This window comes from Ptychodera flava, unplaced genomic scaffold, assembly GCF_041260155.1.
Source record: "Ptychodera flava strain L36383 unplaced genomic scaffold, AS_Pfla_20210202 Scaffold_39__1_contigs__length_1403739_pilon, whole genome shotgun sequence".
Taxonomy (NCBI): Eukaryota; Metazoa; Hemichordata; class Enteropneusta; family Ptychoderidae; genus Ptychodera; species Ptychodera flava.
Genome location: NW_027248361.1, coordinates 1,197,350 through 1,219,322, shown reverse-complemented (window position 1 = coordinate 1,219,322; position 21,973 = coordinate 1,197,350). Strand labels below are relative to the sequence as shown.

Here is a 21,973-nt window from a genome sequence, read left to right as displayed (position 1 = left end):
TGCTGATTTGTGGTTAAAGAACAGATGACATAATCTAGAGTAAGGTTTAATTATTTTGGAAATGCATTAATTAAATATTTAGTGACTAGGTAATGAAGTACATTTTCAAATATAGAGTTTTTAGAAGGATAATACCAGGTATGTCCTGGAGGAAGTACATAAAATAATTGCAAACAAAGAAACCAATTTTTACATATACAGGTACTATTGGAGAGTAATCCTTTCTCTCTGATGAAGATCATTCCCTATATCAGTACATGTAAAATGAAAGACAAAGACACTAGCTGATAACACAATGCATGTCTCATTGAAATACTTGTGTTTAATTCACATTAAAATTAGTTGAAAACAATCGATGTGTACCAATTTTAGAAATAGTATGGAAGAGAAATATACACAAAGAAAAGTCAAAGAATATACCTAAGTATAGATGAATCTTTGTTTGATATTTGCCTACAATAGAAATATTACTGTATTAGCCCACTTTTATTATATAGTATACAAATTCAAATGTAATTAACTATGTTATCTTTTTGAGTTGGTAGAGAATGTAGATTATTTTTCAGGTTACCCTTTCTTGTTAGTATCTCATAAATGAAATTCAGAAACTAAACAAATCATTTTCAAACTATTTTCAGTACAAGGGTCATGAAAATAAAAGATAAATTTGTACATGCATTGATCAGGGGTATTTGTATGTAAGGTTCTTGTTGAAAGAAAGACAAGTATTTTGTTTGTCTTCATTACTGCTTGTGATCACAAACTAACAAATGCAATTGATACCATGAAGTGCAAAGAAAGAAAGGCATTTAATCTAAGAATGAAGGATATACATGAACGAAATTAAGTGTTAAACTTGTTTGAGGTTTAGCTTCACTGGATTAAATGTAATTTCTCACGAACTGAAACAAGTTTGTAAAATTTGTTTTGAAGGAGTTTCATTCAACCATAAGAAAAGCAATTTTATTATTTTTTATATTTTTCTGAATTTGTCAATAGCAAGAAAACCTCTAGTACAAACTAATGTACAGCAATACAACAGAGTGTTTAGATGATGCTATATAAACCGTATAAAACTTAATGTCAAAATAATACATTGTACTTTCTCTTTGTATTTGCTACTCTTATGTACCAATGTAAACATTTACTGTAATCATGGAATGGATATTATTGTAAAATATTGAACAAAAGCTGTCGATGTTGACTTACGTCAAAAAACATGTAAACCAACATAGTACTGGTTGTACATCTGTGAACTTTACTCATGTCAAACAACAAAACGAAATCTGGTACAATTAGTTGTTATGTTATCACTGTACAAACACTTTGATGCAGTGGTTGTTCATCTCAGCTACAACCACTCTGCAAGGTACATCATCTGTCAGTGCTATACTAGCGGGTGGTTCAGCCTATCCCAATCACTATCAATACGACAAACAAACTTACCACTACTCTCAAACTTCAGTACACTACTAGGGGTAGAATAACTACTAGTAGTAGTAACATAGACAAATTGATCATTTTCAATCTTGATTCCTTTGGGACGTCTGATCTCACCATTCCCACTCTGACAATCAAAGGAATACAAATACTGGTCATGTGCATTGAATACTTGGATACGCTGGTTATGGTAGTCTGCTACAAATACCACTCCAGTAGTTGCTATGACTACACCCAAGGGACTACTGAATTGCCCTTGACCTTCACCTCTTGACCCAAATGACCTAAGGTATTGGCCATGTTGTGTATAAACCTTGACACAATCCCCCACCCAGTCTGTACATAGACATTGCCATCTACAGGACTAATCCCAATACCATGTGGAGTTTTCAGCTCATTTTGCCAAAGCATCTGATGACATGTCCATTCTCATCACTGACACTTCTTGCTTATTGTTGCTATCTAAACTATAGTATGTATTATCACTTGATATAGCTATATCACATGGTCTGAAAGGCTTCTTAAAGTGTTTAAATTTCAAAATTTTCTTAAACGTACCATGTCCGGTTCTTATCTGCAACCTATTATTGTCCCTATCTGCAGTGACAATGTCTCTGTCTTTGTTTATGGCCACACTCAAGGGATGGTTGTACTGTCCCTCAGCACTTCCTTTACTGCCAATGGTCTTCACCAATCCTTTGATGACAGGTATGATGACAGGACAGCCTGGTATTGGTTGATCACCTGTTGTCATGGTAACTTGATATTGTCCATCCAATTCTCCAGCCACTGTAACTCTGTGTGTACCATCTCTGTTATCATCTACATTGATGTCTTCCCATGATGCATCAGGTTTTCTTACCTTGGCTTTCACTTGTTGTTTTGGGATGACGTGGTTTCCTGTGGAATCTCTGGTTGTGATTAATAAGTCTGCAAAGTCACCTTTCCAGAGTTGTTTTGGAACGTTTTCAATTGTACACTTTGAGATTTCAATATCATATTGAGATTCCAGGATTCCCAGGATTCCATGCTCAGAGAATTTATCATGTGGTCTGAATATGAAGTCATGGTAAGTTTTTGGTTTAGTATCCATAGTAATCAGTTGCTTGATACGAGTACCAATATCACCCTTGGTGGAGAGAAGTTGAACAGCATTCCCATGATGCATCAGTGTCTCGATGTAACTGCATGCACTCAAAATGTTACCATGTTTTAATTCCATCTCATCAATATCAACAGCTGCTCTTTTAGTTGTCATCGCGTAAGTGTGTTTCAATTCATCTATCAGTCTCTGCTCTTCTCTCTTTATTTTCTTGATGATTTCTTCTGCTTTCATTCTCACCTTCCTTTCTTCTCTGCTGCACTGCTCTGTAAGATCAGTGTGTATCTGCTTGGCCAGGGTTTTGTTCTTTTCAGCACTCTGTTCTTTCACTTTCAGTTTGTCAAACATGGCTTTCAATTCTGTAAGATACTCATCTGCTGCATCTTTCAAGTCTCTGTGTACGTGTTCTGGTATGCGGTGTTTGACTATGGTGCAGTTTGAACAGACAGGTACCTGACAGGTTTCACAGTAGAATTTGACTTCATTCTGGGTGTGAACATTGCAGTATTCTATTGCTTGTAGTGGTATCACTGGACTGGTTGACTTTGCTGTTTCATACTCTCCAATGGTCATTAGTTGATGTGTCTGTGTGATTGGCAGATTTTTATGAGTCTTAACACAGTTGTCACAGAGATAGTATTTGCACTCCACACACCTGTGAGTGGCTGTATTCTGTTGGCAGCCTTCGCACTTGATCTCACTTCCCTGCATGGACTCCAGTCGTTGCTTGAATATCTCCATCAGATTGCTCATAAAGAAGTTGCCTTTTATTGCTGGCACTCCTCCAACCGGAAGCTGATATTGCTGTCGACATTCTGGACAGTTTAGAGATCCAGTCTTCTCAACCAGTGAGACTAAACACTGCTGACAGAATGTATGCAGACATGGTAGAATTTTAGGAGACTTGAACTGCTCCAGACAGATGCTACAACACAGGAAATCTTCACCAATTTCTTCCAAAACTTTACGTTCAGGAGCAGTAGCCATTGTGCACAGGTATGTCAGTGAACCAACTTAGAGACAGGTAAAGAACTCCAAACAAACCAGACCTCTTACCATGGTGTCACATGATCAACTATTGTAGTTAAGTTGTATAACAAAGACATTATATAATACGACACTGTACAAACTCAGAGAGTTCTTGGTGACCTGCTTCCCTATTCATGTGATTCAGGTCATGTGAATGCTACCACCACAGGTGGCCCAGACGTATTGAGTTTTTCTCACTGTTTTCTCTATCAGTTCCTCTCCTTTTCTTCATGCTCTGACTGATCGGAGTAAATAAAATAAATGATTATATAACCTAACCTAGCCTCTTGATTCTTTATTTATTTTACACCCCATTACAAGGACGTTTATCTCTCATATACACATCTTGTAATTAATTAGTCAACACAACTAATTATGCTAATCCATGGACTTATTAGGGATTTTATCGGTTGGTCAACATTGCAAAAGATAGAGATGTAAATGAAATGGCAAAAGGTATGAAGATCTTGGGAAATGTGTCCAGAGAATGTCCGTAAACCACGGTCCCTCTAAGGGACAGTGCTTTAACCTAGTGGACGCTTATATATTCATGATATCCATAAACAAACACTGCTCATTATTCAAAAATAAATGGGAAGTTGGATCGGAAGGAACGCCGGAAATGCGTGTGGTTTTCATTTCCATCTGCACCTGCTTATGGTGTGTATGTGTCTCAACTTCTCAGATATTGTAGGGCTTGTGATTCCTACTGGTACACTGATTTCAACTGAGACACAGCTCATTGGTATCAAAACTAGTGAGACAGGGACACAAATCCAAAAGACTCGTTAGGACTTTTAAAAAGTTCTATGGTCGATATGACGACATCATGGCCAAATATGACACCTCGGTCACTCAAATGATTAGCGACAGCATTCCCAGCTTTAACTTACTACAGTGATTTATATACTGTATCATTTCATACAATATTTTCTAGACAATTTTGGGACCAATCCTGACTGGTGTAGCATGCTAGCACTGGGTACGCTTACCCATTCTGGACACCTGGTAGCACCACTAACTGTTGGGGGTTCAGGATGGTCCTACTTAAATTTGTAAATCTCAAATGTCCCATGGACCTAGTAATGTATTACCTTGAATGGAAATGATTTTTGGACCAGTTTAAGGTCATATTTATTACATGGTAATTTAAGTGCAGTTTTTCAAAAAAATTATTCACGTCGTCATTTTCTGGGAGTGTATATGCCAAGTATAATTTACAAACCGCATTGTGATTCATGACACCACTGTGAATTTTTAAAACCAGTCACCGACATTTCTCTGCACTTGCAATTATCTCAGTGTCTGCCGGAAACATATTGTTATTAGAGAGTTACATGTGATTACGTTCCGTCACTACACGTAGCATGTTTGTCACATGATACTTCTGAGGTACCACTTGAAAACAAGGTCGGGGATCACTTTGAGAACAATATCTTTGAAAGATTTATGCCTTTGTGAAATTATTTGGAGTTATTTTCATTAAAACATTAGTCTAAGAATTGAAAGTTTTGAAAACTATATTGTTGTGACTTGGTCCATCTCTGTGAGGGTATTCAACAGAAAGTTTGAAAGCCAGTGAATATGGTGAAAATGCTCAGTGATTCCAACAAAGTCTGACAATCTTTTCACAAAATTCGAGCAGCTGAACATTGATGGTTTTTAGCCGTTATATTTCAACTCTTCAGTTGACATCATCATGCCAATTTACCAACCTGACCGTCATCATCATCATCATCATTTAGACTATACACTCATGTTCAGACTGAGTCATGATGGCAAATAATTGGCAGATTGGCATTTCTATATGGGAATGTGGAAAGACTATTTTGGGCTCTGCTATTGAATTGCGAAGTATTTGGTGTAGGGGAGGGTCACTTGTTGATGACCAATTAGAAAGGGAGGTCAGTATGTATTTTGTGCAAACAAATGGTACTTTTCATGAATCCAGTCTTTGAAATTATCAAAAGAACAGCTTTCCCATCGAGATATATTGTATATTGTTTTTGTCACCACGACTACATTTTGATTGGGTAGTTAACGAAAAACTTGTCCAATCAGAACAGTAGTAGAATGTGTACTTTTTTCCTCTGTGGCATATCATCAAAACATAAATTATAACAGTGCTGCAGATATGATAGACTCAGCTGCCAATTCCAGAAATTTGTTCTCAGTGTGAACTACGGTCGACAAGACCTTGATGTTGACTCAAGTTCATTTTCAGCTGTTTTCTATGTGTATTAAGTGTGAAATATTTTCAATTCAAAGATTGACTGTGCTTTGTAAGCCATAAAGAAAACCATTTGACAGCTGTCAATCAACTTTTAATGGAATAATTGATATGCTGTAGGCTGTGATTTCAAAGCATTGACACATTAAGCAGCAACTCAATGCATTTGCAATCCTTGTAATGTCTTTCTATAAAGAACAATTATTATGGACTGTCAGGAAGTTCCTCTGAGTGTGACAAAATATTCAAAAAATTGGTGTATGATTTTGAAAAGAAGCTAAGATTTTTATGCGGCTCAACTGAATAACTTCAAATATTGGAAATAATCCCATGCTGGTAGGGTTCATGAACTGTTTTCCTTTTGAGGTCTTGCAGACAAAAGCCTCAATTTTCTCAAATGATTGAGATATACTTCTGCTTGTGAAGTTTCAAAAGACGTCTGTTATGAAAGTATTATATTGATTATCCTTCTTGCCTCAAAAATTGTCTTGACAAAAGTATTTCTTTCTGAATAACTTTCAGTCGCATGATTGCTTCATGAAAAAGAATCAGAAAAAGAATTTTTTTTCTTCTGTATTAGTAAGTATTTTTGTAAACATAAGTCTTGTCTTCTTATGAAGATATAAAAATTACCAATCAATGAAGAATAACGAGAAATGAAACTTAGACAGTATTAGAAGAAGTTTGTTAAAGAGTTTTCAGAGAATTGACTCTACTTTAATCATTTGATATTATGTATGAAATTCAAAAAGATTTCAGTGTTATATTTCATTGTTCACAGTCTAAACAGAATAAGCTTTTGTGAATTTATGGTGTCTGAATGACATAAATCGTTTCCAGGTCAGCAACTATGAGTTAACAAAGAGTTTTCAAATTTCAGATGGTACAGATAGATATTGTGTGTAATGAACATGTAATAAAAATTACATCGCGACAATCGTACAAAACAGTGAAAGCAAACCTGAATGAGAGGTAGAGTTCTGTAGTTTTCTCATCGATAAAGTGGAGTCGAATTATAATGACAAATTATTTATGGTGATTTTGATGATTGATTCTGGTATTTTTTGTGTTTTGCCATTGCTTGAAAGTTTTTGATCTTCAATCTCTGGCACACTTTGGTTTGTTTTTTACCAGGTACAAATGCATTGCTGTTCTTGGATTATTGAATATTGGTCCTGCCAATGTTTAACATCATTTCCAGTTTTACGTAGTGCAAGATAAATTAAAAACACCAGGCTGCACCATTGCACACATCAATTTCTAAAAACATTTTGTGTGAGAGGGGGATACCTTCCCCCTAGGGGTGTCCTCATCATTTGCAAACAGTTTTACCCAGTGCAAAACAATTGAAATACCTCTCTGATTAATATCCTTCTAAAAATCCTCATAATTAATTTTCATGTTATTTTTTGTTCTTTGTACCTGCTACATTCTATTTTAGATCACAGAATCATTTGAAAAATATGTAAGGAGAACCATTGCACACATCGGTTTCTCTTGTCATCTTAAAATTTAATTTTATAAATTCTTTAGAAGGCTGATAAGCATATAATATTGTTATTAATTTATTGAAGTAAAGGAAATAAGAACTTCATTTCTGAATAATATTTTGGTTACAAACAGTATTCACAAGGTACTGACGACTAATACATGAAGTAATGAGGACAACTATTTTGGTCTAAGGTGTAAGATACCGGTATGTAGAGGTTTTTTTATGAATGAAACAAAAGCAATGGCAATGAAGACAAAAATGCTCTCTGAGTTTGTAATGGGAGACAGCTAAAATAAAAAATAACAAACAACTTAACCAAAGGAGGTAAATTGAAACTGACACTGGCACAAAAACTATTGGCATTTATGTAAAACCAAAACAGATTTGTAGATTAAATTTATCACAGTCTGAAAATATTTCTTAAAGTGTGTTGCAAGTTTCAATCAATCTCGAAAAAATCCTATTTAGTGTTTCTTACATTTTCTGAAAAACTTCATACATAAGCGTACTGATATACAGAAATACAAGACCATGCTGTCTCTTTCATACATAGTGGTGTATGTGTTAAGCTAAAACACCAAAACCACAAACAAATTCAAATTTTTTATATATTCAGGTACCATAACATATCTTCATCTCACATCACAGGGTGATGAAACATGTATCAAAAGTTAGCCATGCATCAGTTGACTTAAATCAAAGATGTTGCTCAATATATACATGTACTTGCGTTTTCATCTTCTAATTTGATGTACATCAGTCAATAGAACAAAATTTATTGAGATGTGTCTCACTGTACAAACACTTTGATGCAGTGGTTGCCCCAATCTGCTACAACCACCCTGCAAGGTACATCATCTGTCAGTGCTATACCAGTGGGGAGGCTCAGCCCATCACTATCACTATCAATACGACAAACAAACTTACCACTACTCTCAAACTTCAGCACACTACTACTATCGATCTTCAGCTCGCTACCATGCATGTAAACACCACCAGTGGTAACATAGACATGTTTATCATTTTCAATTGCTATTCCCCTGGGACCTCTCATCTTACCATCCCCACTCTGACAATCAAAGGAATACAAATTACTGGTCATCTGCATTGAATACCTGGATACGCTGGTTATTATGGTCTGCTACAAATACCATTCCAGTACTTGAAATGACTACACCCCAGGGCCAATTGAATTGCCCTTGACCTTTACCTTCTGACCCAAATAACCTAAGATATTTGCCATGTTGTGTGTAAACCCTGACACAATGCCCACCCCTGTCTGTCACATAGACATTGCCATCTACAGGACTAATCCCAATACCATATGGATCTTTCAACTCATTTTGTCCAAAGTATCTGATGACATGTCCATTCTCATCACTGACAACTACTTGCTTATTATTGTTATCTAAACTATGGTGTGTATTATCACTTCCTATTTATACATCACGTGGTCGGAAAGGCTTTGCAAACTGTTTGAATTCCAAAATTTTCTTCAATTTTCCCTTTCTGTTGGTTATCTGCAACCTATTATTGTCTGTATCTGCAGTGACAATGTCTCTGTCTTTGTTTATGGCCACACTCCATGGAAATTTGAACTGTCCATCAGCACTTCCTGGAGTGCCAATAGTCTTCACCAATCCTTTGATGACAGGTATGATGACAGGACAGCCTGGTATTGGTTGATCGCCCATTGTCATGGTAACTTGATATTTTCCGTCCAATTGCCCAGCCACTGTAACTCTGTGTGTACCATCTCTGTTATCAGCTACATTGATGTCTTCCCATGATGCATCAGGTTTTCTTACCTTGGCTTTCACTTGTTGTTTTGGGATGACTTGTTTTCCTGTGGAATCTCTGGTTGTGATCAGTAGGTCTGCAGAGTCACCTTTCAGGAGTTGTTTTGGAATGTTTTCAACTGTACACTTTGACATACACACATCAGATTTCAGTATTCCCAGAATTCCATGCTCACAGAATTCATTGTTGGGTGTGAATGTGAAGTGTTCATGTTCAGGTTTCACTTTAGTTTCCATGGTAATCAGTTGCTTGATATGAGTTCCAACATCACCCTTTGTGGAGAGAAGTTGAACATAATTCCCATGATGCATCAGTGTATCTATGTAACTGCATGCACTCTTAATGTTACCATGTTTTAATTCCATCTCATCAATATCAGCAGCTGCTCTTTTAATTTTCATTTTGTAATTGTTTTTCAGTTTTTCTTTGAGTCTGTGCTCTTCTCTCTTTATTTTCTTGATGATTTCTTCTGCTTTCATTCTCACCTTCCTTTCTTCTCTGCTGCACTGCTCTGTAAGATCAGTGTGTATCTGCTTGGCCAGGGTTTTGATCTTTTCAGCTTTCTGTTCTTTCACTTTCAGTTTGTCAAACATGGTTTTCAATTCTATGAGATACTCATCTGCTGCATCTTTCAAGTTTCTGTGTACATGCTCTGGTATGCGATGTTTGACTATGGTGCAGTCTGTACAGACAGGTACCTGACAGGTTTCACAGTAGAATTTCACCTCATTCTTTGTGTGAACATTGCAATATTCCACTGCCTGAAGTGTTACTGGACTGGTTGACTTTGCTGTTTCATATTCTTCAATGGTCATTAGTTGATATGTCTGTGTGATTGGCAGATTTTTATGAGCCCTTAGTAACACAGTTGTCACAGAGGTAGTGTCTACACTCCACACACCTGTGAGTTGCTGTAATCTGTTGGCAGCCTTCACACTTGATCTCACTTCCGTGCATGGACTCCAGTCGTTGCTTGAATATCTCCATCAGATTGCTCATAAAGAAGTTGCCTTTTATTGCTGGCACTCCTCCAACAGGAAGCTGATATTGCTGTCGACATTCTGGACAGTTTAGAGATCCAGTCTTCTCAACCAGTGTGACTAAACACTGCTCACAGAATGTATGCAGACATGGTAGAATTTTAGGAGACTTGAACTGGTCAAGACATATTGTACAACACAGGAAATCTTCACCAATTTCTTCCAAAACTTTACGTTCAGGAGCAGCAGCCATTGTGCATATAGGTGTGTCAGTGAACCAACCTGAGACAGGTATAGGATTATTGGCAGATGGGACCCCTTAACATGATATTGTACAAACTGTTCATGATGTCACATGATCCAATATTGTATTAATGTTTATTAAGCATATTCTGATATACAAGATGTACGGTATAAACTTAGGGAGTTCTGGGTCACTTACTTCTTGATACAGGCCATCCAGGTTATGTGAATGCTATCACTTGAAAACAATATTGGGTCAAAGTTCACTTCAAGAACAATCTGTAAAAGATTTATAATTTTGTGATAATATTTTGTTATAATACTATATTGTTGTTGAGTTATTTGCAGTGAATTGAAAGTTTTGAAAACTATATTGTTGTGGCTTGGTCCATCTCTGTGAGGGGGTATTCAACAAAAAGTTTGAAAGCCAATGAATATGGTGAAAATACTGGTGATTCCATCAAAGTCTGGAAATCTTTTCACAAAATTTGAGCAGCCGAAAGTTGATGTTCTGTTAGCCGTGATATTTCAACTCTTCAATCATTAACATCATACCAATTTACCAACCTTGCCATCATCATCAGCATAATGATTCAGATTAAATCTGCATGTTCAGACTGTGTTATTGGCAAACAGTGGGCATTTCTATATGGGAATCTGAAAAGACTATCAGGCTTGGCCGTTGAATCGCAAAGTATTTGATGTAGGGGAGGGTCATTTGTTCTTGACCAATGAGAATGCGAGGTCAGCAATATTTCGTGCAAGAAAATGGTATTTTACATCCGTCCAGTCTTTGAAATTATCAAAAGAACAGCTTCTCCTCTGAGATACATGTTATATTTTTTTTGTCACCACGACTACTCTTTGATTGGATAGTTTATGAAAAACTTGTCCAATCAGAACAGTTGTAGAATGTGTACTTGTTTCCTCTGTGGCATATCAACATTACATAAATTATAACAGTGCTGCAGATATGATAGACTCAGCTGCCAATTCCAGAAATTTGTTCTCAGTGTGAACTAGACAAGACCTTGGTGTTGACTCAAGTTCATTGTCAGCTGTTTTCTATGTGTGTTATGTGTGAAATATTTTCAATTCAAAGATTAATTGTGCTTAGTATTAAGCCACAAAGAAAACCATTTGACAGCTGTCAATCAACTTTTAATGGAATAATTGATATGCTGTAGGCTGTGATTTCAAAGCATTGACACATTAAGTGGCAATTCAATGCATTTGCAATCCTTGTAATGTCTTTCTATAAAGAACAATTTTCATGAACTGTCAGGAAGTTCCTTTGAGTTTGAAAAAGAATTCAAAAGTTGGTGAATGATTTGGAAGAGAAGCTAAGCTCTTTATGTGGCTCAACTAAATAAATTTAAATATTGGAATTAATCTCATGCTAGTAGGATTTATGAATCAATTGGATAAATTTTCAAACATAGAGCAATATCAGCCTCCGATGTCTTCTTTAGAATTTTCAGTTTAGATGTGAATTCTGTTTTCCTTTCCAAGGTCTTTCAGACAACAGGAAAGAGTCAAACAAATCAGATATGCTTTCAGCTTTTTAAGTTTCAAAATACTTCTTTTTTGAAATAAAATGCGTGGATTATCTGTATTGCCTTAAAAGTTGTTTTGACTCTACTCAGTAATTCTGAATAACCTTCAGTATTTTGATTGGTTAATGAAAAAGAAGCAATGTGAATTTCTTCAGTACTGTAAGTATTTTTTCTAAAGATAAGTCAGTATCTTCAATCTTGAACTAAAGCCCTCAGCTTCAAATTTAATTTCTTATTGAGATTTTAAAATTATCAATCAATGAAGAGTAATGAATGGAAATTGGATCGTATTGAGATGAGTGTGTCGAAACAAGACTGTCTGAGAATCCACTCTACCTCAACCATTTTATAAAATTCTACAAGATTTGTCTATTAAAATAGACAATTCCAGTAATGCACAATCAAATTGAGCTATAGCAACTTTGTTCAATTTAGTGTTTAATTAATAATTACTTCACAAAAATAAAAGATTTCTCATATTCTTTACTGTCTTTGTAAATACTCGGCACTTGTAAGCTCAACTTCAAAACTGACAGTGTTTATGAGGCAGCATACTCCCACAATGCGCATTCATGGTATTATAAATTATTTCATGTCTCAGTTAAAATTTGAGCCACATTTTCTTTGACACATCTCAATAATGTTTAAGCACACATCTCAAAATGTCAGTCTATTGAAGCCTCTCAATAAAGTAAAAGTAGTCTCACGATTGAATCACAATTTGTCGTGACATTAAAAAGTGTGTGAAATGAGTTGAATTTTCATATTTTTCAGTATTCTTTTCCAATATTGTATCTGTTGTATTCTTATCCTTTTCTGGTAGACTTATGTGTGGTTATAAGCAGTGTGTAAGCAGTGTGTGACCATATTAAATTTGTTCAAAATATGCATGATTAGCTACTATAGACTATAGTCTATAGAAGCTATTGGGATGGGTATCCGTCCGGCGTCCGTCGTCAGTCTGTATGTATGTATGTATGTATGTCCGTTTGTGAGGCGTCCGTCCACTCAAATATCTTGAGAACCGCAGTACTTACTGATTTGATATTTGTTGTGTAGATGAAAAATATGATTTTGAGAAACTATTTTTTTTTATTTTTTGATATTGTTGAAAATAGGCAAATTAATGCCAAAAAAGGTGTTTTTGGTAAAAAATCTTCTTCTTCATAACCGCTGGTCAGACAGCTTTGTTATTTGGTATACAGGTCCCTAGGGTAACCCAACTTAGATTTGTTCAAATTGTGATGAAATATGCAAATCTGTATTTTTAAGGAATTTTTTTGTCATTTTTGGTCAAATTTGACTTACATTGTATGTAATTCTTGTACTGTATAAACCCTATCAATTCACCCAGAAAAAATAATTAATATGATTTTAAATAATTGAATTAATTAGGAAATCATCAAAGCCAAAATAATTTTATTGTAGAATTATCAGAAAGTTCAACTTTTTTTGACAGTTCATAGTGAAATGCTTACCATCTTGGAGGATTAAAACATGTAAAGGCAACTTTCCTGAATCCCAACTTTGACATATTCTGAACCGTCATTTATTGTGCCCTGTATGTTATCTAAAAGAAATTGCTCAAAATAGTCAATAGAGATAGAGATAGAGAGAGAGAAAGTTCTAATTTCCATTTATGGTTGACTTGGTAAGGATAAAATAAAATTACTTTTTGAGGAAAAAAATAGAGTGGTCAATTAAAAGAGTGGTCAAAGTGATAGGGTTTTTATGGTAAAGCTGGGCTGTATAAAGATTCCCCATGTGCTATTTATAGCAATTATGCAATCTGTCCAAACAGTGCAATGAAAGTGTAACATGATTCCTTATAATGCTTTTGATGACCTTGAACTTCTTAAGTTTCAAACCTTTGTCTCTTCAGTGTGCTTTCTCTGAGTATGTACAGTCTCAACTTATTAAACAGAACTCACAATGTTAATCAAAGATATCCACCTTCTTCATCAATACATGTGTCACAAAAGGTTATTCTCTACATAACTCAACAGAGCTCTGTCAACTGTTGAGTTGCTTGTTCTTTCAAAACCGCTGGTCAGACAGCTTTAATATTTAGTTTACTTGTCCGTAGGATGACCTTAGTGAGATAATTTCATACAGTCAGGAAATACTTAATTTTGTATCCATGTCTATAGTAGCTTCAGGGACTTTGGCCCTATGTTTATTCATTATGATAGTACCGGTAGGTGCCTAAAAAGTGAAAGACTTAAATTTTAGCTCAGACACTTCCTCAACGAAACTTTCAACCATTCTCTTTCAAAATAAAGAATAGGAATGAGGAATCATCGTGCAAATTTGGTACAAGAGAGACAAATCACCTAAGATTTCCTGACATTTTGAAATTCAAAATGGCCACCATCCCTGTGTTAACTCAGTAATAACTTTAATAGAACTTCAAAAGTGAATGGTCCACTCGGACTGCTCACATACAAGATGTCCAAAATGGCGGGTAATCGACAAAGTAAAACTGCGCATGCTCAGGAGTAAAGCTCCTTAGCTTGGTGAAAGTTATCAAATTCCACTCTGGACTTGCTTGGACTTGTCTTTCAATGCGAAATTCAAGGATGCACTGGGTAAAGAATTTAGGAAAAGTAGCTGAGGCCCTTGACAGTGGCGTTGATGTAAGTGCTGTGGCAGTAGATCTCCGTTTGTCAACACTGAAACCCCTTCATGCGAGCTGGTTTTTGTCAGCGTTCGATAAGCTCGGAAATGATCGTGATGCAATCACTGAAGGTTTTGAGAAGTCATCAATAATTTCAGTCATTGACAGTATTGAAATTTAAAGATTTGAGAACTTTGAAAGTGAACTTTATTTTTCAATAGTGAGCCGCCATTTGTACTGTTTGAGCGTACACATCCGTAATTCTATCCGTCCACGTTGTGCAATGAACGTTGCGTAGAGCATACTTTTATTATGATCATTTTCTTTTTAACTTGTTTTTAGCTACTATAGACTAAAGTCTATAGAAGCTATTGGGATGGGTATCCGTCCGGCGTCAGTCTGTATGTATGTATGTATGTATGTATGTATGTATGTATGTCCATTTGTGAGGCGTCCGTCCACTCAAATATCTTGAGAACCGCTGTACTTACTGATTTGATATTTGTTGTGTAGATGAAAAATATGATTTTGAGAAACTTTTTTTTTTAATTTTTTGATATTGTTGAAAATAGGCAAATTAATGCCAAAAAAGGTGTTTTTGGTAAAAAATCTTCATAACCGCAGGTCAGACAGCTTTGTTATTTGGTATACAGGTCCCTAGGGGTAACCCAACTTAGATTTGTTCAAATTGTGATGAAATATGCAAATCTGTATTTTTAAGGAATTTTTTTTGTCATTTTTGGTCAAAATTTGACTTACATTGTATGTAATTGTTGTACTGTGTAAACCCTATCAATTCACCCAGAAAAAAATAATTAATATGATTTTAAATAATTGAATTAATTAGGAAATCATCAAAGCCAAAATAATTTTAGTGTAGAATTATCAGAAAGTTCAACTTTTTTTGACAGTTCATAGTGAAATGCTTACCATCTTGTAGGATTAAAACATGTAAAGGCAACTTTCCTGAATCCCAACTTTGACATATTATGAACCGTCATTTATTGTGCCCTGTATGTTATCTAAAAGAAATTGCTCAAAATAGTCAATAGAGATAGAGATAGAGAAAGTTCTAATTTCCATTTATGGTTGACTTGGTAAGGATAAAATAAAATTACTTTTTGAGGAAAAAAATAGAGTGGTCAATTAAAAGAGTGGTCAAAGTGATAGGGTTTTTATGGTAAAGCTTGGCTGTAAGATTCCTCATGTGCTATTTATAGCAATTGTGCAATCTGTGTAAACAGTGCAATGAAAGTTACATGATTCCTTATAATGCTTTTGATGACCTTGAACTTCTTAAGTTTCAAACATTTGTCTCTTCAGTGTGCCTTCTCTGAGTATGTACAGTCTCAACTTATTCAACAGAACTCACTTACAATGTTAATCAAAGATATCCACCTTCTTCATCAATACATGTGTCACAAAAGGTTATTCTCTACATATTACACAGCAGAGCTCTGTCAACTGTTGAGTTGCTTGTTTTTTCAAAACCGCTGGTCAGACAGCTTTAACATTTGGTTTACAAGTCCCTAGGATGACCTATTAAAGTGAGATAACTTCATACAGTCAGGAAATACTTAATTTTGTATCCATGTCTATTGTAGCTTCAGGGACTTTGGCCCTATGTTTTAATCCTTTGCATATTATTTTAAACTTTTCAAATCAAGAAATGTACGCACGTTTAAGTATAAATGATTGTCTAGTCGTTGGTTTGGTATACGTGTGTGTGTACTGTATACAAAAGGTTTTGTGTATATTGAGGGAGTGTGGTACAGTGGAGCAGTTAGCATGTTATGTCTGCGACGTCAAAAGTTCGCAATTTTTTGCAATCGCAAATATCGCAAAAATAAATCGTTCGCGAAAATAAAACAGTATACAGTATGCAATGTGCAGAAGGGAATCTCAAGTTGCCCCACTACACCTGATGATTGGGTATGATAAATTCTGCAATCATGAAAGTTATTTGTTATTTTGAAAGGTGACATTATCTAAAGTTAGTTTTAATTATTTGGAAATGGCTTTGAAATATTTAGTGATAATATGATACAGAACGTTTCAAATATAGATTTTTGGAAGGATTTATAACCTGGAGGAAGGACAAAATCATTACAAACAAACAAATTTTACCAAATACTGGTACTTATGGGAGAGTAATCCCTAAACCTTCATCAAGTTTATTCCCTGTACCACCACATATAAAATGAAATACACACTGACAGACACTGATAATACACTAAATGTCCCATTAAAGTACATCATTTCTTAAATTCACATTACAAACAATTTCAAATTATAACTAGTTGAAAACAATTGATGTGCACCAACTTTAGAAATGGTTTAAAGAGAAATGTATACAAAAACAGATCTTGAAGGAAATACACAGTATTGTAAATAATCTTTGTTTCACTTTGGCCCACAATAAGTGAAAATATCACTACATTTATCTACTTGTATAATATAGTATAGAAATTGATTGTAATTATCTTATTTTCTGAGAGAGAGAAAAAAGAATTCATATATTGATCATTATGCAGGCTATCCCTTTCTTTTTTGTATTGCATACATTATATTTTAACATGTAGACAAAAAATTCATTTTCAGTTGACAATATTTTCAGTACGAAAGTCATAAAAATCACTTCCACATACAATGCAATACAATTTTACAAATGCCATGACCAGAGCTATAAGAATAAAGGGTCAATATTAAATTCTTTAAGTAAAGAAAAACAAGTATTTTGTTCTTACATGATTACTGAATTTGGTCGCACAAAAAAGTCTATCCTTTGTACTAACAACTGATCTTGTGAAATGTAAAGAAGTGAAAATCATTTTAGTGTAACTAGCTAACAATCAAAGGTATGAAATAATTGTGCTATCATAAATGAAATTTAAGTAACGTTTAAGGTTTAGTCACTGTGACACTGGATTAGACATCATTTATTACAAACAAGATTTATTACAAACTGAAACAAACCATAAAATTTGCTGTAAAGAAGTTTCTAACATTACAGTGCCTTTCACCTAGGTACCGCAACTCTGCGTATGAGACGGACACATTTCACCTATAACACAAACGATAAGCTTGGGTATCACGACACATTTGAAAGTAACCGACTCATTGATTAATTACAGTAAACCAGCATGGGGCAGCTGCTCTGTCTAGATTGAGAGATACACTTGATCTACAATGTGTGGCTTGTTAGTTACTTTCTGTTGAGAATACCTTCACTCTTGAACTCTTAGCTGAAAATTGCAAAAGAAACAGTTACATTGTAGATCAAGTCTATTCAACTGTTTATCTCTCAGTCTAGACAGCGGCTGCCCCATGCTGGTTTACTGCAATAAATTGACGAGTCGGTGGCTTTGAAATGTGTCCGTGATACCCAAGCTAATCATGTGTTTTGCATGTTGATTGTGTCCATCTCATACGCTGAGTAGCGGTATCTAGGTGAAACGCACTGTATTGTTCATCGTTTCCTGAAATTGTCTATGGCTAGAAAAAACCTGAATTACATATTAATATAGGGGCAATACAACACAGTGTTTTCTTATATGCTATACTGGTATATACCATATAAAACTAAATCTCACAATAACGTCAATATAATACATTCTACTTTATTGTGTATTTGCTACTGTTATATGTACAAATGTAAACATGTACTGTAATCATGGAATGGATATATCATCATGAAGTATTGAACAAAAGCTGTCCATGTTGACTTAAGTAAAAAAAAATGTAAACCAACATAGTACTTGTTTTACATCTGTGGATTTTGCTGATCAAAAAAAATACAATCTCCCAAGAGTTATGTTGATGTTTCTCTCTGTACAAACACTTTGATGCAGTGGTTGGCTGTATCAGCTACAACAACATTGCAAGGTACATCATCTGTCAAAGCTATACCAGTAGGGCTGTTCAGCCCATCCCTATCACTATCAATACGACAAACAAACTCACCACTACTCTCAAACTTCAGTACACTACTAGGGGTATCAGTAGTAACATAGACATATTTATGATTTTCAATTGCTATTCCCGTGGGACATCTCATCTTACCATCCCCACTCTGACAATCAAAGGAATACAAATACTTGTCATCTGCATCGAATACCTGGATACACTTGTTAATGTAGTCTGCTACAAATACCATTCCAGTAGTTGCTATGACTACACCGAAGGCCCCACTGAATTTCCCTTTGCCTACCATACCTTCTGACCCAAATGACTTACGGTATTTACCATGTTGTGTATAAACCCTGACACAATCCCCTCCCTCATCTGTCACATAGACCTTGCCATCTACAGGACTAATCCAAATACCCCTTGGACTTTTCAACTCATTTTGTCCAAAGTATCTGATGACATGTCCATTCTCATCATTGACAACTACTTGTTTATTGTTATAATCTAAACTATAGTATGTATTATCATTGGATATAGCTATATCACGTGGTGTGAATGGCTTCTTAAACTGTTTGAATTTCAGACATTTCTTAAATTTTCCCATTTTGGTATTTATCTGCAACCTATAATTGCCTGTATCTGTAGTGACAATATCTCTGTCTTTATTTATGGCCACACTCCAGGGATTGTTGTACTGTCCCTCAGCACTTCCTTGACTGCCAATGGTCTTCACCAATCCTTTGATGACAGGTATGATGACAGGACAGCCTGGTATTGGTTGATCTCCTATTGTCATGGTAAATTGATATTTTCCATCCAATTGTACACCCACTGTAACTCTGTGTGTACCATCTCTGTTATCAGCTACATTGATGTCTTCCCATGATGCATCAGGTTTTCTTACCTTGGCTTTCACTGGTTGTTTTGGGATGACTTTTTTTCCTGTGGAATCTCTGGTTGTGATCAGTAGGTCTGCAGAGTCACCTTTCAGGAGTTGTTTTGGAATGTTTTCAACTGTACACTTTGACATACACACATCAGATTTCAGTATTCCCAGAATTCCATGCTCACAGAATTCATTGTTAGGTGTGAATGTTAAGTCCTCATGCACAGTGTCCACTTTAGTTTCCATGTTAATCAGTTGTTTGATACGAGTGCCAACATCATCCTTTGTGGAGAGAAGTTGAACAGCATTCCCATGATGCATCAGTGTCTCTATGTAACTGCATGCACTCTTAATGTTACCATGTTTTAATTCCATCTCATCGATATCAACAGCTGCTCTTTTAATTTTCATTTTGTAATTGTTTTTCAGTTCATCTATGAGTCTCTGCTCTTCCCTTTTTATTTTCTTGATGATTTCTTCTGCTTTCATTCTCACCTTCCTTTCTTCTCTGCTGCATTGCTCTGTAAGATCAGTGTGTATCTGCTTGGCCAGGGTTTTGATCTTTTCAGCTTTCTGTTCTTTCACTTTCAGTTTGTCAAACATGGTTTTCAATTCTATGAGATACTCATCTGCTGCATCTTTCAAGTCTCTGTGTACATGCTCTGGTATGCGATGTTTGACTATGGTGCAGTCTGTACAGACAGGTACCTGACAGGTTTCACAGTAGAATTTGACCTCATTCTTGGTGTGAACATTGCAATATTCCACTGCTTGTATTGATACTGGACTTGTTGACTTTGCTGTTTCATATTCTCCTATGGTCATTAGTTGATGTGTCCGGGTAAATGGCAGATTTCTGTGGGTTTTGGAACATGTGTTACAAAGAAAATATCTACAGTCCACACACCTGTGAGTGGCTGTATTCTGTTGGCAGCCTTCACATTTGATCTCAGTTCCCTGTATGGACTGCAGTCGTTGCTTGAATATCTCAATCAGATTGCTCATAAAGAAGTTGCCTTTTATTGCTGCCACTCCTCCAACAGGAAGCTGATATTGCTGTCGACATTCTGGACAGTTTAGAGATCCAGTCTTCTCAACCAGTGTGACTAAACACTGCTCACAGAATGTATGCAGACATGGTAGAATTTTAGGAGACTTGAACTGGTCAAGACATATTGTACAACACAGGAAATCTTCACCAATTTCTTCCAAAACTTTACGTTCAGGAGCAGCAGCCATTGTGCACAGGTGTGTCAGTGAACCAAGCTGAGACAGGTACAGAACTAGGACCCCTTAACATGATATTGCAGATACTGTTCATGGTGTCACATGATCCACTAATGTAGTTAAGTTTTGTATCAAGAGCATTCTGTTATACAACACTGTACAAACTTTGGGAGTTCTCAGTGACCTACTTCTTGATCTAGGCCTTTCAGGTCATGTGAATGCTTCCCCTTGAAAACAGGGTGAGGGGTCACTTTTGAACAATATCTGTGAAAGATTTCTATCTTTTTGATAATATTTGGTGATAATACTATTTTGTCGTGGAGTTCTTTCATTAGAACAGTAGAATTGAAAGTTTTGAAAACTATATAATAATTGTTGTGGCTTGGTCCATCTCTGTGAGGATTATTCAACAAAAAATTTTAAAGTTAGTGAATATGGTGAAAATGCTGGCGATTCTAACAATTGTCTGACAATCTTTTCACAAAATTTGTGCAGCCAAACGTTGACGTTTTTTTAGCCAAGATATTTCTATTCTTCAATCGACACCATCATGCCAATTAATTTACCAACCTGACCATCATCATCATAAACCAGTGTTCGCACTAGGATTTTTTTCAAATTAGCCACTGTCTGCTGGTGTGGCTAATTCATGCAAAAAAAAATTAGCCACAGCAAAAATTGATTAGCCACGTAAATATTTTACTAAAAACACAACTTCATGAGCAAATCATTTTTAGCTCCCATATAATATGCATATGTATATATGCAAATGGCAGGTATTCGTATAAGGTGGAAAAATGTCGTCTGTATGTATGTATGTATGTAGGTATGTATGTATGTATGTCTGTCCACATCAAAAACTCCTAAACCGTAGCATCTACTGTCTTAGTATTTGATGTACAGGTGCACCTAGGGGTGGAGATGTGAATTTGTTCAAATGAACATGTCAGTGCCAAAAATATGCAAATGAGGGGAAAAAAGGAAAAATCTTGCAAATGGCTAAAACTCAGTAAGCAGTGGTCAGATTTGGTTGAAACTTAGTATGCAGATTTCTTTAGGTATTCTAAAGTATGTGTGCAAAAATTGGGATGAAATTTGCATGTTTGTATTTTTAGGGTATTTTTTCAGTTTTTAGTCAAAAAATCTTGTTCTCTGAATAAATCTTGTTTCCTGAAATCGCTCGTCTGATTGCTATGAAACTTCATATTCATGTTCCTCAGAATGACCTCAGTCATGCTTGTGCAAATTGTATTGATATTGTCATATTTGTAATTTTGGGGCAATTTTCCCAATTTTTGATAAAAAAAAATTTTATCCAACAACTACTGATTTGATAGCTTTGATATTTGGTATACAGGTATCTAAGATTAATCCCAATATAATGTACTGAAGGTATGTTGAAACTGGCAATTTTTTTTTATTTTTGGGGCAATTTTTGCCTTTTTTGATCAAAAAATTTTTC

At 35.5% G+C, this 21,973-nt stretch overlaps 2 protein-coding genes across 2 annotated transcripts in view; one reads left to right on the top strand and one right to left on the bottom strand.

Moving 5' to 3' along the window:
* The window catches only part of LOC139127914 (echinoderm microtubule-associated protein-like 2), a 175,605-nt gene that overhangs the window by 121,951 nt on the left and 31,681 nt on the right, over positions 1 to 21,973 (top strand). The window lies entirely within an intron of this gene.
* On the bottom strand, positions 460 to 20,651 carry LOC139127906 (uncharacterized). Its single transcript, XM_070693762.1, has 6 exons — positions 18,325 to 20,651; positions 9,182 to 9,920; positions 8,389 to 8,734; positions 3,244 to 3,467; positions 2,094 to 2,808; positions 460 to 1,796 (listed from the first exon to the last, which is right to left on the bottom strand). The coding sequence occupies exons 1-6, from the start codon at positions 20,521 to 20,523 to the stop codon at positions 1,388 to 1,390; spliced, it is 4,632 nt and encodes a 1,543-aa protein (XP_070549863.1). The 5' UTR covers positions 20,524 to 20,651; the 3' UTR covers positions 460 to 1,387.